Consider the following 19,266-nt stretch of genomic DNA (forward strand, 5'->3'; position numbering starts at 1 on the left):
AAACACTAAAAATAACAAATTAAATGCAAGGGAATTTATTAGGAAGAGAAAAAGAGGATTAGTGGCAGGAAAGGGTTAACTAATATGCCAACTCTCTGCCTCCTGTCCCAACACGCACAGATTGCTCCCAAGTCCCAGCTCCCATTCTGGCACCTGCTCAGGCAAATGGTACAGTGAGGCTGAGTCCTGAAACAAAGCTTTGGAACTCTGTGACGCTGGCCACTTTAAATAAAAATTTGCTCTTTGCTCAGGTGGAACAGGGTTTTCTCCTGACTCTGACCAGCTTTCCTGTTCCCCGGTGTATCATCCTCTTGTGCTGGCTCGTGTTGGACCCTCTGTCTTCTGGTCACTGCAGTGCTAGAAGTGCCTGATCCATACCACTAGATCTCGCAGCACTTCTAGAAATTCCACTGGGGGAAGGGACTCTCTGAACTGAGCTGTCTGTCACTCAGCTTCCAAGCTCAAAAACTGGAATGAAAGCTCTCTCTCTGAGTCAGGCCACCCCCTTGCTGGGGCCTGTACAGCCAAACTTGTCATTGGTTCAGTGCACTTCTTCTCTAGTTCCACTTAGGCAGGACACTGCTTACTAGTTTGAGAAAAGGAGTTTTTGGTTCCTTTGATCCTCACCCCTGGCTCAACACAAGCTGGGATATAGCTTCAGAGAGCTCTGTGAGCTACTATAGTTGTAGTCCTTTTGGCAGAAACCCCTAACAGCTTAATCTGGTGGTGATCCAGGTACTGGAAAACTCCAAGTGGCACTTAGATAGATGGACATTGTCATTGATAAGACCTGTGAGGAAAGAGTGAGAACTCAATTTACAATCCTAGAGGTTGTTCTTCAGATAACCATCTCTTGGCACTGCAGTGCTTGATAATTTCAGCCCAGTCCAAAACCCACTTCATGGGGATATGATTTAGGTGGGGCTTCATTTCCAGATATACTTGGACACCACACTAATGACTACGTGGATAGATTCCAATCTTTCATTGAAGTTGAAATTATGTAAATCAAGGTAACAGGTGAACCCATTGTAGTTTTAGATGAGGGGTTGGATGTCCATTTTGGTCATGCTAAGTATCTCAGTATCTAGGTTCCCTCTAATCTTTTCCATCCATGTATGGATTTTTTCCCATCCATGTATGAAATAAATGTTTATGTGCACCGAAGCATGAGTGAATATGCACCAGCAGTAGAAACAAAAAAACTAGCTGTGGGTGCTCTGCTAATCATCTGGGAACTATCTGAATCTCTTCTGAATGGCTGTTCAAGTGCACAGCTTATAGGGAACACTGCTTAGGACCTTTTAATACAAAACTATCCTTTTCTGGTGATTCCAAATCAATCAGTCTTAGAAGAGAGCAGTCAGTTGGTGCAGGTTATGGGCTATTTTCTTTGCTAAAGGCTATGGCATGAAGATTATACTGAGAGTCTGTTTTGTCTTTCTCCCTGTTTATTGAAACTATGATGCTGTTTGGCAAGATTGTAAAGACAAGTTATATTTTCTAATGCACAAATCGTTTCTCCATGGGCCCCAACTTAAATGAAAGTCTACTTGTTATGGTCAGCTGCAGACATCAGAGTTACCATTTCCTTAGATCCAAAATCTGAAGTCTTTCTGATATAGAGGGTTTTGATAAGAGGGGGGCAGACTCTAGTAGCTGAAGTGATTGTGCATTTACAATCTTAATATCACTCTTGATCATTTACTTTCCATGGAAAGTTATGTCTCACATATTTATTTATTCATCACAATTTTTAATTTCTCTTGGCAGCTCTTAAATCTGGAATTACACAATTTGAAATTTTAAAATTTTCAGCACAATTTTCTCCTACATTAAATCTTCCAGTTATGCATTTCTGAGATAGTTCTTACAAAAGTGAAAGCCACTGTGCCAGGCTATGTGATGATGACCCACCAAACATACTTTATTGCTCCTAGCTTTTTCCTCTAAGAACCTCAGACTGTCAAATTCCTGTGAGCTTGCATTATGTCCCCAAAAGGTTAGTAATTAAGGCTCTGGGAGATCCAGGAGGGAAGGAAATCCTAGAGTCAAAGACCTCATGGAAAATTCTATGCCTACTGCTCATTTTTTGTTTATACAAAGGGAGTTCTAGCATGAGAGCTTCTGCTGATCTCACAGCTGTGATAGCCCACATAGAATACCAGATCTTCTCATTGCACTTCAGGCCTATCAACCTGCTTTTGTGTCTGACTTGCTCTCATTTCATATTGTTCCCTTCTTTTCTCCTGTTACAGACTCCAATTTTTGTACCATCTTCTTTTCTCAGAAACACCTCCACACCTTCCGCCATGCTGCTCACTCCTCAAAGTCATCCCAGAATTTATTTATCAAGCTCATTCATATAATTCTTAAACTCTACTCATACTTCTCAGTCTATCTATACCTAATGTAAAACCAACAAAAACCTTTTGATGTCTGTACGTATCAACTGTGTGTGACCACATATTCATAACCTGGATCTTTCTCCACCCTATTCCTCCACCCTATTCCTATGAGAGTATTATGTTTGTCCTCCAAATGCATTGTTTAAGCCCCAGTCCTGCAACTGGATCTACTGGCATGGATCTCTGACTTCATGCAGAGCCCATTTTCAAGTCCGTGGCATTTGAATGTCAGCTTTTGAAGGCAGGGACCAGTATTTTTCTGTGAAGTGCTTGAGATACCTGAGACAATATACAATTAAGTATAACATGCAAGTTTGCTGCTATTGATGTCTGTGTCCATTTCCTATAAGCATAGTTCATTAAGTTATCATTAGAAGTAAACATGTTAATACTCTCTAAGAGGGAAGCTATCCTCTGTTGCAATTAGAAAACCCCACCTTTTCTCTTTTTTTTTAAAACTGCAACAAACAGAAACAACTGAATAGTGTTTTCCCTAAGGAGAGGATTCTGACAGAGAACAGAGGTAATGACAAATGATTTTTGGTTCACCGTGGCACAGGCCCACCAATGGGGGATGGGCAAAGGGGCAATTGCCCTGGGACCTGGTGATTCAAAGAGGCCTGGGATTCTGTCCACTGACACTGCCATAATAGCAGCGATGGTGCCTAGAGCTCTGGGCCCTTTAAATTGCTGTTGGAGCGCCTCACACTCCAGGCAGCTCTAAGGGCTGGGGGGCAGGAGCCTCATTCTGAGCAATGCTGAGGTCTGTCTGCTTTCAGCCCCACTCCTTCCACACTTGGCTCCACCTCTTCAAGGTGCATAGAGTCACCCCCACCACTACCTTGGCCAGGGGCCCATAGAGGTTGTCAGCTCTGCTTCCATGGATCTTTAACACATTCATTGAATGAGAAATTCTTCCTTTACTTCAGCATATTCACACACTGTAGGTTGATTTATTGACATTTGTATGGGATTTAACACGCCCTACTCTGAAACACACATTTAAACTCGATCAATTCTGAAGTTAAAAATGTTACAGGGGGAAAAAAGAGCATCAAACTGGAGGTGAGAAGATACTAAAAAGTCACGTAGAATGATGCTGTTTTAGTTCATTTGTCACACATTGTTGTCTTCATTCAACAGAAAATGTATTTCCCTGCAGCATAGTTTGATCCTGGGTATTTCAGCACTTAACCACACACCTCTCCCATCTGAGTTAAAGAAGCAGTCGTAGGAGTTCATGATTTATGGGCACCGCTAGCTAGGGACACAACATATACTATACATGTGTCAAACCAGTTCCACTATTCTTCCACTCCTACTTGCTATGTATTATTGATTGAAATATTACAGCTAAAACCACAATTATCCAAAGAAAAAAATTGTGGAGACTGGGAGAAGTTATTATTGGGTTCATAGAGAAATGAATTAAAAATGCAACTTTTGTCTGGCAAACAACAAAAAATAAATGAAATAAAAGCCCCCCTCATGCACAGCATGACTGTAAACTACAGCATTAAATTTTCAAAACCCAGATGGTGTGAAAAATACTCCTTCACAGCCTAAAATACATATGGTCTATTAAAACACAGAACTGTCCTTTAAAACACAGGACATGCATTCATAAATCTGAGAGAACATAAGCTCTTGGATGCAACCTATCACCTGAAATAAGCTTCTCTCAGAATGTCTGTGTCCTCTCTGATTTGCATCACCTGCCTAACCAGAGAAGTAGTTAGAACATTTCGGTTCAACTGAGTTAGTAATACCAGCCCTACATCTGGTACAAAACTATAGAAAGCATAAGGTTGATGATAAAAGCTTTTCCAAACGCTATTTTAAATGAGAGTAGATTATGTATTTTTTATATTGTTTTCCTTCTCTCCCTTTGGACTGTAATGGAGCAAAGTATGAAGTATATGGAACTCATGCTTAAAAAAACAAAAAAATGAGACAGATTGACAGAGAGAGAGAGAGAGAGAGAGAGATGTGTGACTAAAACAAAGTGCACAAGGCACAGAAGTCTGATAAAATGCATCCTCTGGCAGGAAGGAATGAAAATCTATCAACCTACATGCAGTTCCATGACTGTACAGTGAAACCTATTTTTTAAATAAATTAATGGAGATTGCCTATCTCCTAGAACTGGAAAGGACCTTGAGAGGTCATTGAGTCCAGTCCCCTATCTACACAGCAGGACCAAGTACCATCCCTGATGAATTTTTGCCCCAAATGACCGCCTCAAGGATTGAGCTCACAACCCTGCGTTTAGCAGGCCAATGCTCAAACCACTGAGCTATCTCTCCCCCAATGTAAACCACAATGTGCCTATTTAAAAGAGAAAAAAATAAAATATACTTTATTATGACTGGAAATAGCATATATAAACATCACTCTAATTGCATATATCATGACTGTTTTAAAAATGGCTTTAAATGTGTGTGGTTTCTATTGCAAGGGAGAGTGGGTGAGGTTCTGCAGCCTGCAATGTGCAGGAGATCAAACTAAATGATCATGATGGCCCCTTCTGACATTAAAGTCTATGATTCTATGAGAACACAAACCAGTGAACTATGACTCTGATGCACACAATTAACAAAGTTCAAAGGCTGACACTTTTTATTCCAGAACTATGAATACAGATGGTCCATTATCACTTGCAATCCTTATAATTCCCGCCCAGGAAAAAGATAGATAATAGAACAGAAGGTGAATAACTTTAGTCAACTTATTCAAGGTACACATATGTAAAAATGGTAAAACTATAATGCAACCAAAACCTTGCTTGTAGACAGGACTTGAACCTAGGATCTCTGAAACCTACTGCATAACCCTCTACTATATGAGCTAAAAGCCCATGTCTTCTTAGCCAAGGCTATTGCAAATTCATCACTCAATGGCTGTGTCTAGACTGGGCCACTTATTCCGGAAAATCAGCCGCTTTTCCAGAATAAGCTGCGAGCTGTCTACACTGGCCCTTGAATTTCTGGAAAAGCAACGATGCTCTACTGTCAAAATCAGCCGCTATTCCGGAAAAACTATTCTGTTCCTGCTCGGGCATAAGTCCTTATTCCGGAACACTGTTCCATAAAAGGGCCAGTGTAGACATCCCAGTAGTCTTTTCTGGAAAAAAGCCCCGATCGCGAAAATGGCGATTGGGGCTCTTTTCCGGAAAAGCGCGTCTACATTGGCCACAGACGCTTTTCTGGAAAAAGGGCTTTTCCGCAACAGCAGCCTGCCAATGTAGACGCTCCTTTTCTGGAAAAACTGAAAACGTAATAGTATTCCGTTTTAAGCAGTTCCGGAAATTCATGCCAGTGTAGACACAGTCCCTGTGTAATCTAGATGCCATTTGTGTTGGACAGCACCCCACTCCCAGCAGACATGGGTTATAAAAGTATGGCTGCTTTTATTTAAGCTTGAAAACAGAACTACCCTATGGAGTTGGAGTGAAGTCCTCAAGCTCAACATTATTTCAACATTATGTCAAAGTACCTACTTGCTATGTAGATGTAGACTATGTTACTTCGGAATAATGTCAGTTATTCTGAAATAATGCTGCTGTGTGGACACAGCATAAGTGATTATCAGTCTGCTTGCAAATCATTGAATGGAAAGCAAAACAACCAGAAGTGATGTAAAAAGTGACAAGTAAAAGCCTCAAAGGTTCAAAAGTTGAGATCCACTTGGATGCTTAATCCCAGCTCCATCTCTGCCTCCCACTCTTCTCCCTAAACACGTGTTCTCTCTCTGGATTTCTCCTTTCCCTTTAAATAGTTCAAAATAAGCTTCTCTCATGTTCCCTAGTCTCTCTGTATATTGCTCTTAAGCTCTCAGAATTTGGGGAATTTATTCACATTTCCAAGTGGTCAGAATAATGTACTGATTATCTGGATACTGTTTGTTTGCCAAAGAGAAGATTCTCAAAACGGAGGCAATAGCAACAGATTTTTTTGGTTCACCATGCTGTCTTTAACACGTGTACTAAATGACAAATTCTCCATTTATTTCAACTTTGGCTTATTGACGTTGCATGCCACAACCAGGAATGTTTGGGATCTTCCTCAGAGGCACACACACAATTTACTGTGGGATACAAGAAATACCCAGAATGCACTGGATTAGAATGCAGCAGCAGTCTGAGGATCCAGCAAGCACAGTACATGACTAGTAGGACTAAGGTGAACTTTCAAAACAATGGAACTTATGTGAAGGATGTATAGTGGAGAAAAGACGGAGCAGGAGGGAGGGAAGATGATGTGACAGAAAGTCCTGGGATAAGGAATGAATAATGGGAATGTAAGAATCTGCGGTAGAATGATGGGTGAACCAACAAAGTCTCCTGGGAGAGAATCAAGAAGGGTTTGCAGCTGTAAACTAGAGTGAGCAGTAGAAAGCAGAGGACCTAGTGCATGGCTTAATTTACAGGAAGATCCACATCATGGAGATCGATCTTCCAAGGCTCGATTTAGAGGTCTAGTAAGAAGTCACTAAACTGAACTCTGATGTCATCCTCATCAAGCCTGGTACTCTATGGGGTCCTGAGGAGTAAGGGAAGTTGACAGGAGAGTTTCTTCTGTTGACCTCCTGCAGTGGGGGATGTGGATGTCAACTCCTGCTATGCAATGCTCATAGTTGTGTATCTTAAAATGAATTTATTATTCCATAGTGTAAACCTGGCCCAAGAGAGGGTTGGACATTTTATCGAATTTTTCCCAAACTAAAAAGGACTTTTTAAAAAATTAACAAGTTTTCTCACTGGGAAAAATACCATGGTTGGTTAGTGGTAACAGAACACAGAGATGTCTGCAACACGCTACTGAATGATACTAGTTATTTAACATTTCCTTGCTCTTGATAGTTCCTGCAGAATAAAAACTTAGGACTTTCAAAGTTCCTACCTGCTTCACTGGTTCTGATCACTCGAGATGGTGCACTTGGATCCCCAGTCCCAATTTTGTTGGTTGCTACGACTCTGAATTCATATTCCACCCATGGGTTCAGTTCTACTGCCACAGCAGATTCCATATCACCACTTATATTCTCTGGAACTGTAGAGAACAAAGAAATTGTGTAAATCATTAACTTACCTGAAACTCATGTGTGATGTGCTAGTTGCATGTGGAACTGAATTTTACAATCACTTGAGGAAATAAGCATCAAATGGCTCAATACCTCATCAGTTTTAGTAAATGGGTATGTCTACACTCCAGCGTTATTTTGAAATATCTAATTTTGAATTAGTTATTTTGAAATAGCTTATTTCAAAATAACGCATCTACCCACAAAATGCATTTCGAAATAGCTTTTTGCTATTTCAAAATAGCGTGTCCATGCTATGGCTGCTATCTGAGGCCTGTGCTTAAAGGGACCCTCCCCTCCTCCCCCCAGACAGCTGGTTCTCAGGTTTCCCTGCTTGCTTGCCTACCTCAATGAGGGACAGCAAAGCATTTGTGTCTTTGCGTGCTCTGGTTGCTCTCACTTGGGACATCTCAGCACTCTACAACATGGAGCCAGAGCTGCCCCTGGACACTCTGGTGCTTCTCTTGGACACGTTGCTGCGAGCCTGGCTGCACTTTCTGCAGGCTGCCATCTGGGAGGTCCATCGGGGTGCTGTCAGTATCCAGGAGGCCCTGTGGGAGAGCTTCCACCCTGAGGAGCCCTCAGAGCCTCCCTGGTCTGCTACACTAGGGGCTTGTGCCTCATTCCTCTCTCATGTCCTTCCACTTATCCCTTCTTAACCTGCCTTCCTGATGTAAAACAAAATACATGTATTTTCATTAGCACAAACTCTCTTTATTTAACAAAACTGGGGGGGGGGGTGAAACTCTGGTGAGACTGGGGAAAGGAGGAGGGAGAGGGGAAGAGAGAGGATGGGAGAGGGAGAGGGAAACCTGGGAGGAGAGAGCTGGAAGGGGGAAGCAAAAGGAAGAAGGGTAAAGGGAAGCTCAGGGCTCAGAATTGGAGGTCTCATCGGACCAACTTGATTTTCATGAGAACCTATTCCTGGGTTCACATGTGGCCTTTGGTGGCCAGGCTGGCATCTATCCTGCGATAGATGGCTGTGTTCCTCCATCTAGCGTGCAGAGCATGGACTTTGGGGGCATCTTCCCCAAACTCAAATAAGGTCCATGATCTCCACCCTGGACCAGGAAGGTGCTCGCCTTCTCCAGGTCCTGGCAGGCTCCTGGGAGCTAGCAGAGTGCTCTTAGAAAGCGGTGGAGGGCTGGCTGCCAGTGGCTTGTGGGCTCATATTTTGGGGCCACTGGGTTAGGGGCAGTGACTGCTGGCTCTGGGCTGGCAGCCTTGGAGCTGGCACAGGCACTGTGGTCAGAGTCTACCCCTTTAAGGGTTCCGGGGAGCGGGGAGGGAGAGAAGTGTTCTTGGTTGAGGCCAGACTGGGAAGGCTAGACGCCCCCTATTTCAAAATAATTTCTACACAGCACTTACTTCAAAATAGCAATTTCAAAATTGGTGTTATTCCTCTTGGAATGAGGTTTACCAATTTCGAAATAAGCCCTACACTATTTCAATTTAATTTTGAAATAATGGAATGGCTGTGTAGATGGAATAACGGCTGTTATTTCAAAATAACTTTGTTGTGTAGACATACCCTATCAGGTTATTTGTGCTTCTTAGAGATGGATGATTAAATATCTGGAGACCGAAATTTTTTCTTTAGCCACAGCTACAGCAGAGTCCATCACATTTGCAGGCATGTTGTTCAGTGGCACTGCAATTTTTAAATTTGGATCTTATACATTTTTTAACTTGTTTTATAATTTTTTTCTCTATATACAGGGTGTCCCTGCTATAAGTCGCTGTATTATAAATCCATTCCGCACTAAAGTCATTAATGCTTGTAGGAACTGATGCATTATAAATCCTTCCATTCCAGACTCTTAAGTTGTGCAAAAAAAATTTGTGCAAATGGAAGTCAGCCGTGGTAATAAAATTCCACGCTTTAAGTTGTTTTGCTATAAGTCCAAGGTTTTTGGAACGTATCTTGGACTTATGAAGATGGCCTCTCTCTCTCTATATATATATATATTTACATGCACACATTTTTTCCCTTCAGAACAACAAAATGACATCATCATCTCTGCTGGTGGGTGGGTGGGGTTTATGCAAAAGTGAGAGAGATTTCTCCCAGTGATGTGATGCTGGGGAGAAGGTGGTGGTGAGGAAAGTCCCTGGCTCAGTTCAGGATGACCCATTACAGTGAGCACTGGCTGGAGTGTGAGGTGCCTTGCTTTTGGGGGAGCCGAGGGAGCTCAGAGTGCTGCAGAGAATAGGGGAAACCCACCAGGCTGCAGCCCGTGCTATCAGTGGGTGCAGCATGGAAAAGACCTGGGTGCAGTGCTGTGGCAGCATCACAAAGGGCTCTTTGTGCACCACCCACTTCCGTCACAGGCAAAGCCAAAGTGGAGGGAGCCCCGTGAGCAGCATGATCTAGTGGCGGGGTGTAGTGAGCTCCTCACTCACTCTGCTGGCAGCTTCTTTGCTCCTGCCCCTCCATCCAGCCCCCTCACTGACCAGCTCCAGCTCAGCACCCACACTCCTCCTGCAGCAGGGAGCCTGCAGTGGCACTCCAGTCTCGCCCCCCCCATGCTGAGCTCTCAGCCCTGAGTCCCCTCACTCACTGCCCTGCTGAGCAGCGGGAAAAGCCTCTTTGAAGCACATCCCTGCATTGATATTCCCTCAGCCTGGGGAGGGGGAATGGAAGCAGCAGCACACAGCGATCCTTGGGGCTTTCTCCCCAGCCCTGCAGGAAGCTGGCACTGGTGCTTTGACCTCACGGAGGTGGGAGGATGAGATTGGAGCACCAGCACAAGCTTCCTGCGGGGGGAGGGAGAAAGGCCACAGGCTCCCTTTGTGTTGCCACTTCCCTTCCTCCTCCCCCAGCTGGGGAACAGCGACCCCTACACCCCCATACCCTCTGCCAAGATCTGCCACCCAAGCCCCTCATTCATTCCCTCCACTGAGACCCTGCACTCCCAGCCTACTCACTCACCACTCTGCTGAGACCCCACACTCCCAGCCCCCTCAGTCACCACCTTGGCAAGACCCCATACCTCCAGCCCCCTCATACAACCCCTCTGCCAAGACTCTGCACCCCCAGCCCCCTCAAACACTGCCTTGCTGAGACCCCATACCCCTAACCCCTCACTCACCACCCTGGCGAGACCCTGCATCCCCAGCCCCCTCACACACTCCCTCCACTGAGACCTGCACCCCAGTCTACTCACTCATACCTCCTCAAGCCGAGGCCTTACGCCCCCAGCCCCTCACTCACCACCCTGCTGAGACCTTGCACCCCAGCCCCCTCACATGTCCTACCACCAAATCCTCCTTCCCCAGTCCCCTCACTAGCCCCTTCCACTAAGACTCTGCACCCCCAGCCCACTCCTGAACCCTCCCTCCTAGCCAGACACCTACCTCCAACCTGCTTCTTCTCCCTCCCCTGCTCTTGCACACTCCCCCCTGGCTAGACACCTAACCCCAGCCTACTCCTGCCCCCTTCCTCCTGGCCAGACACCCTTCCATCCTGCTCCTGCACCCTACCCCCTGGCCAGAGACCTACCCGAAGGGAGTGGGGGTTGGCAAGCATAGCTCTCATTCTCTCTGGCCATGAAAGCCATTGGAGAGAGGTTGGCTGGTAAGCATAGTGAGCAGGGGGTGCAGCTCTCTAATATAATTTTTAAAATCTTTTTCATCGTCATCCACTCCAACTGGTGTGGGTGGTTCCTATTCTCTTGAACCATGAATTTTGAACTCAGTTTACTCTTATTATATTTAAAATCTTTTTCTTACCTGTTTTTACAGTCTGCCAGCCAAGTGAAAATGGACTACGTGCTTGTAAATTGTATAAGGAGATGGGGCTATGGTTGTCTGCCCCAGGACTCCAGGAGAGCGTTGCCGTCGTTTCTGTAATTTCCTCAACTATCACTATTCCTGGGGGACCAGGAGGACCTAGAAATAAGGGGGAAGAATAAAATGGTCTGATTGTCATGCTAATTCAGCAACATCGATATAGGACACACATGTTTCCATAAGGACCTGATACAGTTCACTATTCATGAAAAAGGTAGTTAATATTCATTTCACTAGGGTGGATGATTTCCATGATTTCAGATGACAAACGGGATGATTATTTCCATTTTTAATACTTCACGTGGAAAAAGAAATTAACATATCAAAGCTGTGGAATTAGAAATAGAAATCGGAATTTAAAAAAATCAATTATTTTATGATGCAGATTTTTAAAACCTAAGATGAATAAAAATAAAATAGCAACCTTTAAGACACGTCTAAGGTTAACCTATAAACTGCCAAATGTTCTTTTCCCTCCCTTCTGCCATTTAAGCATAGTCTTCCTTGCTCTGTTTCATTGGAAAGTCCTGATCTTGCAATTTGAGCTATGTGAACAAACCCTTATGCCCATTAGGAATCCCATTTAAGTAACTACACAGCCCCTATTGCTGGAGGAAGTCTTAGATTGTAAACTCTTTAAGGTAGCAATGTTGCCTTAAAAGCCCACACGTTTAATATGCTGAAAGTGATAATTAATAATATGAACTTAATAAATATAAAGTAAATATTGTATTTTGATGAGGCAAACCCCACAGTTTGTTGATATGACAAATGAACAATGTTCAAAAGAAAACTAAGGTCAATATGTATCTTGAGAACTGCTAAATTTTGATAATTACCAAACCAAGAATTCAATATATATATATATATATATATATATATATATATATATATATATATATATATATATATATATACTGTCTCACACATTCAGTCATTCACGAAATAAGGTTTGAACACCAGCTAAATGCACTTCCTTCACCTTCTAACAGCTTGTTTGAATATTATTTATTTTTCATTTAAGCTAATATTCCAAAGGGTATTGTTTGTTACCAAACCAGGAAATAAAATCCAAAACAACAACATTGCTTTTCATCTCCTGTGAAGTCTCTATTCAGCTGCAGACAATCAGAATGAATTATTTTTATTTTCATATTTCATTTGCTTAATTAAGACTGCTAACAGGGATGAGTCAGAACCAAAAACATAGCTATGAAGACCACATCTTGCTACAGAACTCAGTGTTATTGGACTCTGAACATTGTAACTACCATACTGAGTCAGTATCCTTTCTCCAGCAGTGGTGAAAAGCAGATCCCTCAAAGTAAGGGTTATGAACCGCACAGTAAGGTTGGGTTTAGTGTGCAGGGTCTGGGTGGTGCTGGTAGTCTGCGACACACAGATCAGTCTAGATGAGCTGGTTGTTCCTTTTGGCTCTATGACTCTGCTCTATGACCTCATGAGTAGGCAAATTTGGAATAATCTGAACCCAGCATTATTTTATCCAGGTTCTTCAGAGTTAGGGTATGTCTACACTACCCCGCTAGTTCAAACTAGCGGGGTAATGTAGGCATACCGCACTTGCAAATGAAGCCCGGGATTTGAATTTCCCGGGCTTCATTTGCATTAACTGGGCGCCGCCATTTTAAAATCCCTGCTCGTTCGAACCCCGTGCCGCGCGGCTACACGCGGCATGAACTAGGTAGTTCAGACTAGACTTCCTAGTCCGAACTCCATGAGGAGTAATGGTAGTTCGGACTAGGAAGCCTAGTCCGAACTACCTAGTTCATGCCGCGTGTAATATCACTTGACAGTACAGTCCCTCTAATATTCCCTTCAGCAAAATTATATTTGTATGAAATACAAAATATTTACAGTCAAGATTTTTCCATAGCTCAGTCCCACCACTACACTATGAAACTGTAATTATATCAATTAAACATATGGATAGACTAAGGCATAGACCAGTAACTCCACATTTCAGATTCTCTCCCTGCCCATATACTTGGTGTCAAGCCCAACTTTTGGACTCAGTGCTTCACAGAGCATTCTCCCTTTGAACATTTTGCAGCTCAAAAAATCACTCTCTCTCTAACCATAAATAGAGCCAGACTAAGTCAATCGTGGGGTCATGGGCACATCATAAGACAAAGACTCATGTGTTCCATCCTTATTTCGAATGGCAGTCATGTGGGTAGTGGTGAGAGGAGGGAGGGAGAGGAGGGCTCTCCTTTTTCCTTCTTAGGGAAACAAAGTAGCAACAAGACCATCTCCAGCAATTGCATAAGGGTATGTCTAGACTACATGGCTCCATCAATGGAGCCATATAGATGAGGTTGCTAGACATAGGGAAATGAAGCGGTGATTTAAATAATCGCTGCTTCATTTACTTCATAATGGCTGCCGCGCTGTGCCGATCAGCTGTTTGGTGGCACAGCATGGTAGTCTGGATGCTCCATGGTCAACAAGGGAAGCCCTTGTCGACCGCACCATTATGCCTCATGGAATGAGGTTTACTGGGGCGGTCGACAAGGGCTTCCTTTGTCAACCGTGGAGCATCTAGACTACTGCGCTGTGCCGTCAAACAGCTGAGCCGCACAGCGAGGCAGCCATTTTGATGTAAATGAAGCGGCGATTATTTAAATCATCGCTTCATTTCCCTATGTCTAGAAACCTCATCTACATGGCTCCGTCGATCGAGCCACGTAGTCTAGAAATACCCTAAGTGAACAAGACCCATTGCCCCATTGCACACTTTTTCCACCACACATGTAGCCCCCTGCTGAGTTGCTGTAGATCTTGGATTTAACATCCATTGAGATGAATGGGGTGAGTCATGAGGTTACCAGGTATTTGGTTTTAAACTGGAACACTTGGTTGAAAAGGGATTGTGGTGGCTCTGGTCAATATGGCTCATTGGGTAATTAAAAGTCTCGTCTGCAGTGCAACAGGACTAAGGCAGGCTCCTGACTACCATGGATCTGTGCATGTCCCTGTATCCCCTAAGCAGACAAAGAATCAGGGAAGCACTACATGCTGCTCTACTCCCAGCACTGGCATCACAGCCCCCATTGACTGAGAGCCACAGCCAATGGGAGCTGTGGAAGTGGTGCCTGTGGGCACAGGCAGTGTGCAAAGCCCCTTGACACCTCAGGAACTAGACAGTCCAGTTGCTTTTGGGCGTCATGCAGAGCTAGAATAGATGTCACATGTTAAATTCTCAATACTGTCTGTAGAAGGGCGGCTAAAAGCATTACCATTATGAAAGGAGATTAATAAGGGACAAAAGCCTTAGTGATGACAAGTGAATGACAGCTAGCCAAGACCTGAGTGCTATGCAGATGTTACTCATTTTGTGGAAATGCATTCAATTTTATGCTTAGTGTCAGACAGATGTTTAAGCTAAGGATGGTTTTTACACAACGGTTCTATTATTAGTCATGATTTCAAAAACTGTTTTTTTTTATATAAAACTAGTCAATGAAGGGGAAAAAGAGCATCTGTTCCTGTGTTCCTCTCTAAACTCTGCTCAAAAAGTGACTGGAAATAAATGCAATATGGTTCCATCATTTTAGGGAAGCCTGTTTGATGTGGAACTTTCTATTTATGCAGTTACGGATTTGATAGAAAGTCAACATAAAGCACATTGGTAGTTATCTTGTGGGAAAGCAACTCTTCAGTTTAATTAAGGAAAATCCTTTTATGTTAGGGCAAAAGAGATTGAATTTTGGAAAAGTTGTTATATATTTTGTTTTGTTGTTAACTCTAGGAATTATCTGTTCATCATCTATGTCTACACTGCATACTTATTTCAGAATAAGCTATTCTGGAAGAAATAATCCAAAATAGTTTATTTCAAAATAGCGCATCTACACCACAGGGAAACCTTGAAATTAGTCAAAGGCAGGCTCTCCTAATGAGGATGTGCTACCTCATTGTAGAGCCCCAGAAAGCCCTAGGGAGTAATTATTGTGAAAGGCCCTGTAGAGGAGCTATTTCAAAATAGCAATAGTGGAGTGTCCACATTAGAGCTATTTTGAAATAACTATTTTGGAATAGACATCATTCCTCATGTAATGAGGTTTACAAAAATCAGAATAAGCTGTCCGTTATTTTGAATTTGTTTCAAAATAACAGAATTGCTGTGTAAACACTTGGGCTGTGTCTACATTGGCACCCTTTTCCGGAAAAGGGATGCTAATGAGACACTTCGAAATTGCAAATTCCGCGGCGGATTTAAATATCCCCTGAGGTATTTGCATGAACATGGTTGCCGCTTTTTTCCGGCTCGGGGTTTTGCCGGAGAAAAGCGCCAGTCTAGACAGGATCTTGCAGAAAATAAGCCCTTTTCCGGAAGATCCCTTATTCCTACTAGAATAGGGATAGATTGAAAGTAGGAATAAGGGATCTTCCGGAAAAGGGCTTATTTTCCGCAAGGTCCCGTCTAGACTGGTGCTTTTCTCCGGCAAAACCCCGAGCCAGAAAAAAGTGGCAGCCATGTTCATGCAAATACCTCAGGGGATATTTAAATCCCCCGCGGAATTTGCAATTCCGAAGTGTCTCATTAGCATCCCTTTTCCAGAAAAGGGTGCCAATATAGACACAGCCTTGCATTGTTATTTCGGAATAATGTCCATCATTCCAAAATAACGCTGCTGTATAGATGCACCCTAGTGAGGAACTCTAAATAATTCCTACTGCTGTCTGATGTTAACATGGGATTTCTTGATGTGCCATTACCAATTACAGTGTATTGATAATTCTGAGAAGCATTGCCCTTCTCATCAACTCTCTAAGCAAAACCTGCTTTTCTGCTGTGGTGAAAGGAACCAACAAATTAACTTCTCATAGTGTGTATTTTACAGAAGGCTGATTTGCATCATTCTTATCTCCTTATCAAGGCTACTCATGACTTGCACCGCCATTTAATTATATTGTTCTTATTGTTTAAAAAAAAAGCACTAAAATAGAACTCTACATTTACTATGTCATTGTCATTAAGACCTTACAGCCTATGCTGGACAAAACAAAGAGAAACAAGACACAGGGCAATGGCTCAGTAAAGGAAAAGCAGGTTAAAAACAGTTGGCTATATTCCTAGGAAGAAGCAGGCTTTCAGAAGGGTTTCAAAGGAACAGATCTTTAGTCAGTAAAAAGGAAGGACAATAAACTAAGAAGAGTAAGAGGTGGCAGTATGAAAGAAGGTAAAGTCAAAAGAAGGAGTGGGAGAGATGAAGGTAACAATAGGTAAAGTACAATGGGAGCACCAACAGGACCAAGAAGAAGATGGAGGATAATGAGAATAGAGATGTAGGTGAGGTCAGATTCCATAGAGCAAGGGTGGGGAATCTTTTTCTGGGTCAAGTGCTACTGACCCACAGAAAAATCAGTCAGGAGACTGGGGGCTGTGGGAAGGCTGGGGGAGACCTGGAGGAAGTGGGGAGGAAGGTTCTAGAGTGCCAGCATGGGCTCTTCAATTCTGGGGGAGGCCCTAAGCCTTGGGGGCCAGATTCAGGCAACCCAGGGGCCACATCCTGGGCCTTGGTTACCCACCCCTGCCATAGAGTTTTGAAAGTGAGGATAAGGAGCTTGACAGGAGACAGGTAGTTAATTATGGGATTCCAAAAGAATGGTGATATTCTTCAAAGAATCCTGGCAGAAAGAGGAGTGTAGCTGTTATATTTTGTTTAGACTAAGGGGAGAAGCAAAATGAGGTGAAGCAAAGATTATAGTAAATCCGTCTGTACAATGATCAAATCTTGTTGCACAGTGGGGAACTTGGGATTTGGGTACTTTCAAACCTTCCAATCCCCCTGATGGGCCTGCAGTTGAAGCCTGGGAGGTAAAAAGAGTTGCTAGTAATTTTACATTTGCTTCTGTCTCATCAGCAGCAAATCTTCCCAAATTTCTCTTCCCACACAGTACTATTTCAAGATCCAGAGATGTTGAACTACTATGGACATTTCTAAGATGTATAAGAGCTCTAGCTCTCTTTAACACACAAAAGGCTTGCCACTACTCTTTCAGACCTTCCCTAAAACAAAAGCTCCATCTATATTTAAAACAAACCCATTGTAATAAAGCAATCTTTTGGATATTTTTCCTGTTTTAGTCAAAGGGAGACTTTTTGTGCTACTGAGTTCTGTGGGTGTTGGATTGGGTTACTACTGATGCAATTCACTTGACTGCTGAGGATCAGAAAAAAAAATAACTTTTAGATTAAATCTTTAGAGCAGGCATTAATCAGTGCATATGGCTTGCTCTGATCCTTTTGCAAAGGTGAACTTCACCATGTATTTTTTACTACTGTACATTTTTTGCCTCTACTGTAAAGTGGCACCTTAGACAGATTATAAAGATGTTTGTTTAGCTGATAACCGACACCGACCTTCCCTCCTTTACTGCATATGCGAGAGGCTTGTATTTTTAGAGCTAAATATCCCAATTTTTTGTCCTGATTCTACAAGTGTGTGCCATTTACTGAAGACACACACTAGTCGCTCTGTGTTTAAATCAGAGACTCCTTATAAAGCACATTTTAACTCATCTTGTAATTACCATGTCATTTGAAAGAGTCAAACCCTCTAAAATCAAGGAACAAATGATTAAGGACATAATAAATTTTAATGTGTCTACAGAATGCTCTAGTCTTCTGAAACATTCTGCTGGGGGCATGGCCAATGGGCAACATTTTTTAAAATAAAATAACTGTTTCTAGATTTTCCATAACTTCTGGGGAAGAAATCCTTTGTGCTAGATGTTGGGTTGTCTTGGCCCACTTTTTCTGGAATACAAATTGGAGTCAGATGAATCCAAGAGAGTTGCAAAGACAGGTGGACAAGCTTTGTGGTCTCATAGGGTACGTCTAAACTACATGGTTCCGTTGACGGAGCCATGTAGATTTGTTTGTTTGGCAAAGGGAAATGAAGCCGTGATTTAAATAATCGCGGCTTCATTTAAATTTACATGGCTGCTGCGCTGAGCCGACAAACAGCTGATCAGCTGTTCAGCTGGTCAGCTGTTTGTCAGCTCAGCGCACTAGTCTGGACGCTCCCCTGTCGACATGAAAGCCCTTTATAGACCTCCCCGGTAAACCTCATCCTACAAGGCATAACGGGGAGGTCGATAAAGGGCTTTCAGGTCGGCATCCAGACTAGCGCACTGAGCCAACAAATAGCTAATCAACTGTTTGTCGGCTCAGCACGGCAGCCATTTAAATTTAAATGAAGCCGCGATTATTTAAATCATGGCTTCATTTCCCTTTGCCGATCAGCCTAATCTACATGGCTCCATCGATGGAGCCATGTAGTTTAAACACAGCCAGAGATGCATGGTATGCTCTTACCCGGCAAGATCAAGTGCCTCTGGTTTGGGTTTACAGGTTTCTTGATGGCCCTTACAATAGTTTGAATGTGAACTTGCTAAACTCAAATTTCTGTTACATTCACTAGCTGTGGCTGTGGCTAATGGTCTTAAACCCAAACACTTGTCTATAAGCTTTATTGGCATCATTACAAGTCAGAGCTGCAATCTAATCAAGTTAATTAACAGCTCTTACATGATGTACTCTCCAGGTCAGCCAGGTTCAGAAAAAACACATACAACATTATTTCTCCATGATGAATGTGGATTTCTTGCTTAGATTGGTACTTTCATCAATTTGTAAGATGAATTGCTTTAGCCTCATTTTATTTTTAGACCACAAATATGTATGTCTACAACCACTTTTTGTAGTCACACAGATTTTCATCCTTTTATTCTACAGGACTTCTATATACTCATTTTAAAGCTCTTTTAGCTTCCATGTAGCCTTTTATCATTTTATTTAGTGTAGACATACAAGCTGCATTGACCAGCTTTCTGTTTATGACCATACAGAACACATTATTCATTGTGCTGAAAGCTGACTTTTTATTTGAGTAGATACAAACATTTTTCTTCTTACAAACTATGGTTCCTGTCATGACTATATTACTAATAAGTG

The 19,266-nt window shown here is 42.7% G+C and overlaps 1 protein-coding gene across 1 annotated transcript in view; it reads right to left on the reverse strand.

The window, feature by feature from the left end:
• Positions 1-19,266, reverse strand: part of CNTN5 (contactin 5) — a 119,989-nt gene that overhangs the window by 61,378 nt on the left and 39,345 nt on the right. Inside the window, exons 5-6 of the mRNA XM_075917090.1 lie at positions 11,223-11,381; positions 7,310-7,459 (exon numbers count right to left, since the gene is read on the reverse strand). Coding sequence (XP_075773205.1) covers positions 7,310-7,459; positions 11,223-11,381 — 309 coding nt within the window. The remainder of the gene's footprint in view (positions 1-7,309; positions 7,460-11,222; positions 11,382-19,266) is intronic.

The sequence above is a fragment of the Pelodiscus sinensis genome, unplaced genomic scaffold (assembly GCF_049634645.1).
Source record: "Pelodiscus sinensis isolate JC-2024 unplaced genomic scaffold, ASM4963464v1 ctg79, whole genome shotgun sequence".
In the NCBI taxonomy this organism is placed as follows: Eukaryota; Metazoa; Chordata; order Testudines; family Trionychidae; genus Pelodiscus; species Pelodiscus sinensis.